General features: G+C 46.5%; 1 protein-coding gene across 2 annotated transcripts; it reads right to left on the reverse strand.

The window, feature by feature from the left end:
- Nucleotides 1–64: 64 nt before the first annotated feature.
- Nucleotides 65–9900, reverse strand: NDUFAB1 (NADH:ubiquinone oxidoreductase subunit AB1). 2 transcript variants are annotated; one of them, XM_065920324.1, is made up of 5 exons: nucleotides 9697–9900; nucleotides 2906–3028; nucleotides 2067–2154; nucleotides 1009–1108; nucleotides 65–311 (listed from the first exon to the last, which is right to left on the reverse strand). In XM_065920324.1, exons 1-4 carry the CDS (start codon nucleotides 9856–9858, stop codon nucleotides 1017–1019), a joined length of 465 nt encoding a protein of 154 aa, XP_065776396.1. In that variant the 5' UTR covers nucleotides 9859–9900; the 3' UTR covers nucleotides 65–311; nucleotides 1009–1016. The 2 variants fall into 2 exon arrangements, with proteins under 2 accessions (XP_065776396.1, XP_065776395.1); XM_065920323.1 differs by having other exon boundaries at nucleotides 65–225; nucleotides 9697–9899.
- Between the last annotated feature and the right edge of the window lie 253 nt (nucleotides 9901–10153).

A 10153-nucleotide genomic window follows, 5' to 3' on the forward strand; every position in this document is an offset into this window, starting at 1 on the left:
AAGCAATGCCAATCTATTTTAAAAAAGCACTCTCGACATAAAAAACTGAAGACTGAGAAAAATCTTGGTTTTACAGATTTATTTTCAAAGGGCAAAAACACTTAAGACAATTTAAATACAAGTCTAAACAGAATTACTCTCAAAGTCAGCAATGATGCGGAAATGTGTTTTCACTGCCAGACACTCGCCAGCATCTTCTGAGCCTTCTCAGTGAGGAAAAGGGGTCTGGCAAAAGACAAAGTAAATTCAGTGCTTCTCTCTGGTGTTACTAACTTTAAGTAATAATCTCTGAGTTGCTAAATCCAGGGTACCTAAAGTTATAGACACAAATTAAACGGATTTATTTTTTAAGTCTCATCACTTAGCCTAAAGAACAATAGCTAATAGTAAGAGGCTTCTTTATTTCAAGCACTGTATTAAATGAGTTACATACACTATACAATTTTACCTTCACAAAAGCCCCAGGTAGGCTCTATCATTACCCCCATTTTACATATGAGGAAACTGAGGCTTACGGAGGCTACACAGCCTACCCAAGATCACAGGCTTACAGGATGTGGCAGAGCTAAGAGTCAACTCAGGTGCCTGCTGCCGGAGTTCATTCTCTTACCCAGAAGGCCTCTCCTGCCTAATTAAGATCCAGGCCATCTCAGCTTCCCGGACAGTAGGCTGGACAGGCCTTGGTGGGGGTGGGGTAACTGAGGGAGGCAAAGGTCTCCACTTCGGGGTGACCTTGCTCACTTTTTTTGTACAAGTCTGCTTTTATGAGGAGGGCTGACAGTCAGAGAGAGTCCTGTCCAGGAATGAAATGCTGTCAATCCTGCTGGAGGAGAAAGATGATCACTAGGGTTGGCCCCCATGGAATGGCAGATAACCAGAAGGTACCTGCATTTTGTAACTACTGAAAATCTTGTCAAGCACTTCCATTTTTCCATTTCTTCCTAAGTTTTTATAGATGAACCATGGAGAGATTAATTCTATGGGAGAACAATAAGTCAAATTATTTACCTGATATTTTATTCATATACATCCTTCTTATCTGCAATGTAATCTACAATTTCTTGTGGGCACATTAACTTCTCCGCATCTATATCAGGAATTTCAAACCCTGAAAGTGAAATTTACGGTAATGCATGAGTGTAGAAAAGGCAAATCCTTTAGGACTAGGGTTAGAATGCATCTAACCCTTCAACAACATGCATAAGCACATCAAAAATTCCCAGCAATGTTGAATCCCATCTAAGTTGTGAGCCTGTTATGTACCAGATGATATATTTTTTAGACATAATTTGCATACTAGAAAAATCCCATTTAAAGTGCAACATTCAATGGTTTTATTTTTCCAATGGTTTTTAGTATATTCACAAGGTTGTGCACCATCACCATTATCTAATTCTAGAATATTTTCATTACCCCCAAAAATGAAACCCCAAAGCCCTAACCAGTACCACCCCTCTAGTTAGGATGATCTCTGAGGAAATGTAATTAAGTTCTGCTCTGTGGGATGGCATACAAGTCCCTTGGCTTCCATTCAGGCAGTTCACCCCCTAAATGAGCCGTGGACCCTTGTAACAGTCTCATTTGTATAACTAACCATCCCAGACAAGGGTAACTTGGGAATGTGCATGGGAAGCGCTGCAGGAAGCCAAGACGTGTGTATGGGTGTGTGTACAGGCACACGTCCTAACCTAGGCTGCGCACCTTGCACTTTTCTGGACGTGGACATTTAGGTCTAGCTCACTGGTCGGGAGGGTGCTCCAAGGTGTCATCAGCTCACCACAGGTGGAGGCTATGCCCTTCATCTAGGAGCCCCACCCCAAGAATCTCAGGGCCATGCTCCCCCAGGCCTCTTCTCGTCACTGAGCCCGTGGTACTGCACTGGGCGCTCTGTGGACCTGCCTCCCATATGTTATTATGTATACTGTCCCTGACGTTTATTTCATCCAATAGTAAGCAGGTGGAGGTGGGGGGTAGCGCACTACAATTTCAAATCCCAATCAGACTCCCAGCATTTCTCTGCATTTAATCCACCTAAATCAAGAACCAAGACCCAGCCTGTGCGTTACCAAATTCGTCCTCCATGGCCATGATAATCTCCACTTGGTCCAAACTGTCTAAGCCCAGGTCTTTCATAAAATGGGAATTTACTGAAAGCTGCAAGAAAAGAACACCAAATCCAAAATTCAGTCTATGAGAACACTTGCTTCTCAAAATAAGTGAATGGTGAAATGTCACTTAATCATTACAAAGAAGTTTTTTTTTTTTAAATAAAGAGGTCATATTTAAAATGTCAAGAGTCATAACAATTAATAATATACTTTTAACCTGTGGCAACACACACTTGGTGTGCTTTATATGTTAACTTATTCAACCTTAATTTTGAAATAGTTAACAATATATATAAAGCTAATAATGAAGTGACTTTGTACATTTTACAGTGATCTTTGATCACTGTTCTGAATGACATCTGAGAGTCTGTTTTCCTTGCTGCCTGACTGACCACCAAGATACCACACCTCAGAAGTGACATCCTGCTCCCTCAGGAATGGCACACAGTATCTGTTATCACCTGGTCTTTAATTCAGACCTCGCCATCACCAGAAGAATCCTTCAAACAGTATTCACAATATACCATCAGTTATGTTTTATTTTTTAGACAGTGGGCAATAACAGATCACATAGTATGTGTGATATAAACATATGTACTTGTATATATATGCCCTTCCACATGCACTGAGAAGTCTCCAGAAACACACTCAAGAAGCCAGGTCAGCTGGCACCTCCCAGAAGGAGAACAGGGTTCCTGGGAGTGATTTTTTGCTGTATGTCCTTTAGACACTTGGGATATTGTACCATGTGACTAAATACACATTTAAAGAAAAACCATTTAAACCACATCAATTACCTTTTCTGGGTCAATCTTGTCATAGAGTTTCAAGACGTAAAGAACACGGTCCTTGATTCCCTCCAATGTCAAAGGCGGTGCATCGCTATACTGGCGGCACGGCTGTGGAACTCTGCCTGGAACCTAGAGCAAGGGAGAAGGGAAGTGCTGCTGTGGAGCCCCAAATGCCTCTAGAGAAGGCACCGGCTACAGATGTCTTTCACAGAGCTTTCACAGGGCTAGCAAATCCACCTCCAGGGAGTCTCACTGTGGCCACCAGGACGCACAGAGGCCTAATGCAGGGTAGAGTCAGAAGCCATAGCAATTCCACAGCATAAAAATTGACTTCTTGGGACTTCCCTGGCAGTTCAGTGGTTGGAACTCCATGTTTCCAATGCAAGGTGCTCAAGTTCCATCCCAGGTCAGGGAACGAGGATACCACATGCTGCACGGTGTGGCTGAAAAAATTATCTCCTTTCCTCTGAGTCAGGACAGGCACTCTTCTCTCCTCTGGTCGGCCTTCAGGCTTTGGGACATTTGTCCTACTCAGTGAAACTGCCATTAAAATCATCTAGAGTCTGCAGAGGACCCTAAAGCTTCTCACAACATCTCAAGCAGCCCACTACCACCTTTTAATACCCAAGACAAAATAACACCTCCCAAGAGCTGTCAGGGTGAAGTGACACTGAGAATCATGCACCAGAAGGGTCTAATTTGGCCCTGGTGGTAATTATAGACTTTGGTCAAGACAGATGAAGCCAGCTATGAACCCAAAGAAGAGGACGATGAGTTCGCAGGCATTAGCTTCCAATCTGTTTCCCTTCCAGGTGGGCTTGCCTTGTTGCCACCAACTAGATAATGAGACATTCTGATCTTTGCCATGATTGTGTAATATCTCAAATTTCTGATCTTAGCCCACTTGGAATTCAACCAGGTAGAAGGGTCTTGACTGGATTCCTTCACAGAGTGAAAGGGGCTCCAAGTCACAGATCAGCAGACTTAAGGCCATGGAAGGCATGGGGCACAAGAGGGGAAAAGGAAGGCAGCCATCTGGCAGTTCTTAATACAGAAGTCTTTAACCTCAACTGGTGGTCTACCTTCTGAAGCCGATTTTAGGTCTGCAGTTTGGAGTTCTTAGGGGATAGAAACCCATAGAAAGTGGGTTTCCTTTTTGGAGGTAAGGTCCTCCAGTCACAAACGTCTATGAAAAATTGTAAAAAAAAACACTAAAAACAAACAAACCCCCCCCCCCCAAAAACCAAACAACACTGCCAAGACTTCCCTGGCGGCCCAGTGGTTAAGAATCCACCTGCCAGTGCAGGGGACACAGATTCGACTCCCGGCCCAGGAAGACCCCACGCGTCTCAGGGCAGCTAAGCCCGTGCGCCACCCTTACTGAGCCCTTGCCCTAGTGCATGTGCCCTGCAGCCAGCAGCCGCCTCAGTGAGAACGCATTTCCGTGAGAGAAGAGCCCCTGCTTGTCACAGTGAGAAGCCTGTGCGCAGCAATAAAGACCCAGTGCAACCAAAATAAAGTTAATGTATTTTAAAAAACTGCCAGGACTTCCCTGGTGGCTCAGTGGTAAAGAATCCGCCTGCCAATGCAGGAGACATCAGTTTGATTCCTGATGCAGGAGGATCCCTCAGGTGCCGAGCAACTAAGCCTGTGTGCCTCAACTATTGACCCTGTGCTCTAGAGGTGGGAGCCACAGCTACTGAAGCCCGAGCGCCCTAGAGCAGCAAGAGAAATCACTGCAGTGAGAAGCCCATGCGCTGCAACTGAAGAGCAGTCCATGCTCTCTGCAACTGAAGAAAAGCCCTCACAGCAATGAAGACCCAGTACAACCATAAAAACAAATGATTAAAATCAGGTTTAATCAGCAAGCTAAAGAGATCAGAGCACTTGTTCTTTTTGTTTCCATTTATGGTCTCCTTTCCTTTCCAATTACAGCATGTGAGATTAAGACCACCTCTGATTTGGAGATGCCACAGGCCAACTTATTAACAGTGACTAGAAAAGGTTTCCAAACCATAAACAAAAGGGAAGAAGCAAAAAGGACTAAAGAGAAAGAGGGAGAAGACATGAGTTAATACTGGTAATGACAGAAAAGAAATCTGAGGTGGGAGGATCTAACAGTGGCCTCGTCGGGTGTGCACAGCAAGAAGGGGTATGAGGTGAATAACCGCTGGGAAAGGGTGAGAGACGGGAGGCTGACGGGCATGGCGCCCAAGGGAAGAGGCTGGTGAGGGCACGTTCACATGCAGCTACCCAAGTGGCCCACCAGGTGTCAGCATCGACCCCAGCAGTGCTGGCAACTGGCTGCAGGGCCCAGGTGAGCTCCCCGTGATTAAAGGCGATTAAACGGGGCCCCACCTGAAAACCACAGGCCAGTCTTTAAGAGGTGGCTGCAGTGGGCTGTGCAAGAAACAGGAGGGTGCACCACGTGGGAACTCAGGCTCTGGAAGGAGAAAGTATCCTAACACTAGCTCTTTGTTACTAGCTGTTTGGCCTTGGGCAAGTTATTTAATCTTGCTATGCCCTAGTTTTCCTTATCTGTTAAGTGACCATAAACAACAAAGGTCCGTCTAGTCGAGGCTATGGTTTTTCCAGTAGTCACGTATGGATGTAAGAGTTGGAATAAAAGGAAAGCTGAGCACAGAAGAATTGATGCTTTTCAACTGTGGTGTTGGAGAAGACTCTTGAGAGTCTCTGGGACTGCAAGGAGATCCAACCAGTTCATCCTAAAGGAGATCCGTCCTGGGTGTTAATTGGAAGGACTGATGTTGAAGCTGAAACTCCAAAACTTTGGCCACCTGATGCAAAGAGCTGACTTTTGAAAAGACCCTGATGCTGGGAAAGATTGAGGGCGGGAGGAGAAGGGGACAACAGAGGATAAGATGGTTGGATGGCATTACCGACTCAATGGACATGAGTCTGGGTGGACTCTGGGAGTTGATGGACAGGGAGGCCTGGTGTGCTGCGGTTCATGGGGCCACAGAGTCAGACACGACTCAGCGACTGAACTGAACTAGTACCCAAGTTCACAGGACTGTTGTGAGGCATCAAGGAGATAATGAAACGTAGAGGGCTTAGAACACTGCCTGGCACATACAGAGTAAGTGTCACTGAGCGCTGTCTAGTAGCCTCAGGATGGCAGTGACCTGCCAGTTTGAGAATGAGGCAGTAGTGTAGCCCAAAGTACTTGATGGACTCCCCTTTCTCGCCCTGCTTTCTAGTCTCTTTACTGATTTCCTATCAGGTTATAGTACTGCCAAAAGCACTTTAGATATGTCATCTCCTTTAGAGCTAATAATAACTCTGTTTTACAGATGAGGAAACTGAGACAAAAAGGTTAGGTATCTTGCCCCAGGTCTCCCAGAATGGCCTCCTGAAGGGTCTTACTGCCTCCTTTCTGCTGGATCTCAGCCATTAAAAACAGACGTAGAGTGGACAAGCACTTCTGAAAAGTGTCCCCAATGGCCAACATTGTTTCTGGTGTTAATTAGTCTTCCCCAAGGTCTACACTTAACAATTATATGCAACAAAATCACCTCCCTCAGACATCAGAGAAGCCACTGTGTGCAGGAAAAGAATGAGGATCCGACGCTGTGAACTAGCAGGAATAAACCTGAGTAGTTTCCATTAACATCCATCTTCCCTCGAACCGGGTCCATCTCTGAGGGGAACTCAGATGAACCTAGGTGGCTTTAAAGCCCATCTCTGCAAATTACCCCCCAGGACGGCTCTACCCAGGTAGCAGACATCCCACCCTCAGTTTGGTTATAAATCCCTTACCTGTCTCCAAATCACCTGCTTGCAACCTTCTGTTCCTTCCCCGCCCCCTGGGGCTCCAGCCAGAACCCTCAGCGCCAGCCTCCACTCTGCCCATGCTCTCACCAGGATGTTTACTGGGTCACCCGGCCAAGTGGGAGGAAAGGTCTCAAATGTTCCTTCAACAAATTGCGTTTAATCTTTACTCCCTGTGACCCAGACGGAGAACATCCACATTCCTCAGTGGGCGAATGAGCACCCATACAGCACCCTTCAATATACCTGTCTTCCCACCTCAACTTAGGTCTCTCCCTTTCACAGGCACCTGAAGGTCAACACTAAGTAAGTGCTGGGCTCATTCTGGCCTCTGCATGTGCCATTATATCCTGCCCCCACTGCGTGAGAAACTGCTGCCTTCAGGACCATGCTCACTGGGGTTTTCATCAATTCACTCTTCTTCTGGACTGTACACACACCAGTCCTCAAATGGCAGTGCCTTGCTTTTACCTATTACCTTCCTGTCTCAGCAGACTTTGAGCTCTACCTTATGTGCCAAGCATGGTGCTGTGGGCTGGATCCACAAAGATAAATAAGACATCTATCCTCGGAGAAGCCTATGGTCTAATGGAAAAGACCAATCCAAACAGATCATTTCAATTATAATAAAAATGTGGCTAAGGGCCATGACAGGTATTTGTCGGTTGCTTCAGTAACAGAAGTTGTCATTCAATCCTTGAGAGCCAATGAGGGTAGAGATACCAGACTTAGAAATGAGTGACGTGGTCAGATCACAGCCCCAAGTCCATCACCACCACACATGTCAGTCTGGTTCCAGTACCAGGAACAGCTGAGCTTTCCCTGCACAAGAACTCTTTGGAAATTCTCTGTACTCCAGCTGCCTATCTAGATTCAGGGCTCTGGGTCAAGTATAAGACTTCAAGGTCCCATTTTAGGCCACTGCATTTTTTTTTTTTTTTTTTTGGGGTACCTTCTATTTTCTATTGTTCTATTTTTATACCCAGGAAAGCTGCCTCATCTCCTTTTTTTCAGGGGAAAAAAATTAGAATATAAATGAATAACTAGTTGTTCCAGGGTCTGCATAGTGGATGGATTTGAGGGAAAACCTGACAAAACAAAATAGGTAGAATGAGCAAAGCAAATGTTCAGTTGAGATGAACAAAGGCTGGAGGGGGAAGTTTGGGGTGACTGGCATACAAGCAGTAACATAAACCAAGACAGCGAAGAGATGGGTGAGGGAGAGTGTGTGGCAAGTGATCTCTTGACCTTGCCAACATTTAATGATTTGGTAGAGAAAGTTCCCAACAAGGTGGAACAAGAGATGAACCAAGGGAAAATAATGTCAGAAACAACCTGGGGAAGACAGCACAGCAGGGACTAAACTGGCAAGGTTAACATAGCTGGCAAGTGTCCAATGAAGACATGAACTGATGTCTTTCTTTTGTATGCATCTCTGTATCTCTCAACTGCTAGCATAAGGCCTGGCACACAGTCCCTCAATATCTTTGAAGGAACAAGTATTTACTCTCCAGTTCAATCCAAAAAGGATATAAGGTAGCTAAATGGGAGCACTTAGTCAAAACTACTTTGTAAACATAAAGAAAATGACTGCTCTGCTGTGTATGTAAACCCAGCAGAGGCAGTGGAACCTGTATGAGCACCCTGCAATTCAAGGCATGGTCCAAGAAGCAGCAGCAGCAGGATCTTCTGGAAGGCCACTGGAAATGAAGACTCTCAGGCCCCTTTCCAGAATCTATATTTCAATGCAAGTGATCAGAATGCACAATCAAGTTTGAAGAGCAATGCTCCAAGAATAAGGAATCATCACTTTGCCTCTTAGCCTGACACTGAAGTTGGTCTCAGGAACAAAACAGTAACTATACACAGTGCTCTTTTACCTTCTAGGTGACACTTTTAACTTTATGATTCACTGACAAGACGATGCCCCCTGGATGAATCTACTACACTGTCTGTAAATCTTGACACAGGCTGCACATAAGAATCACTGACAACTTTTAAAAATAGATGACCACCTTGGACTGCTAGAGATTCTAATTGATTTGGCCTGGGCATTCTTAGGTTTTATTCTAATACCTTAGCAGAGGTTGTAACCACAATTACATGAAGTCCTACAGTTTGAAAAGGGCATTCTCTACTTAACTTTGGGAATCTAGCCACCGTTAAGGCAATAGTTCTTAACCTTGATGCACTTAAGAGTCACCTGGGGAACTTACAGAGCACACATGTCAGTGCCTCATCATAGAGGAGGTAAATCAGATGGGGTGGGGGTGGGGTGGCCACCAGGAACATATTTATTTTTAAGCTACCCAGGTGATTTCAATGTGCAACTAAGGTTGAGAATCACTAACCTAAGGAGAAATTCAGTCTCTAAAAGGTTTCATCAGATTTTAAAAAACTTAAAAACGAACTTGCTTCCTATCCTTATTTGCAGGAGACCCCAAAACAGGCAAAAGGTGCCACAGGGAGAAACCTGGGGAGAGCGCTGCTGTGGAGAAGGCTGTAGGGCGGCGTGTCTTCCTCTTTGCACCCAGTCATTAGTTTTTCCCTAGAAAGCTATCACGGTATTTATCATTATCACTACAACTAACGCCGACCAGTATTGTGAGAGCTTACAAGCACCGCGCTCAGTATTCTACCAGCATGATCTCCTCTAAACCTCGTTGGAACTCCACAAGGTAGAGTTTTACGATTCAGACTGAGGCTGGGCGACGGTAGCTGGTTTGTCCAAGGTTCTGGTCAGAGGCAACCTGCATTCGAACCCAGGGGTGTTTGACTCCAGCTCTGTGCTCTTGTTCACAATCTCTAGGTCACCCGAGTGCCGGCAGGGGTCAACCAAGCACCGTTAGGCAGTAGGAGAGGGAGCGAGCAGTTGTCCCCTGGTCACCCCCACCAACAGGAGCCACAGTAGCCGCGGCCGCGCGGCCTGGCCCCCTCCCTCTCACCCCGAGTGGGCCCGACGCCTGACCCCAGCCAAGCCCCCCAACAAAGTCACCGCCAGTCACCTGCGCGAACACAAAGGCCGGCAGAGGAGGCCTCGTCCGGGTCTTCGCGGCGAAGAGGGTAGTGCTGAGCGGCCGGGCCGCGGCAAGCGTGGGGAGCCTGGGCAGCGGAGTGAAGGCCGTGGGAAGTCGGCGGACACAGGCGCAAAGGACACGAGCCGCCATGGCTACGCCGACCCAGGATGCACTGCGCCGCGCCCTCGGGTTCAGTATCCCCGTGCGCTCTGCGCAGGCGACGCACAGAGCGGCGGCTGTCGGGAGCGGCTGGCGGTGGCGGCCCCTGGCGGCTCCTGGCCGCACTGCGCCATCGGGCGGGCGGCCCTGCAGTCCTAGTCCAGAGGCGAGTAGATGCTAGAGCCAGGGCTAAAATGGTGTAAATATTGTCTTTCCCCAAATACTAATCGCCGACATAAGAAAGGAACTTATTTTTACTTATTCTCTTAAAGTTTTGATGTCGGTG

The sequence above is a fragment of the Muntiacus reevesi genome, chromosome 2, assembly GCF_963930625.1.
Source record: "Muntiacus reevesi chromosome 2, mMunRee1.1, whole genome shotgun sequence".
NCBI classification, from domain to species: domain Eukaryota; kingdom Metazoa; phylum Chordata; class Mammalia; order Artiodactyla; family Cervidae; genus Muntiacus; species Muntiacus reevesi.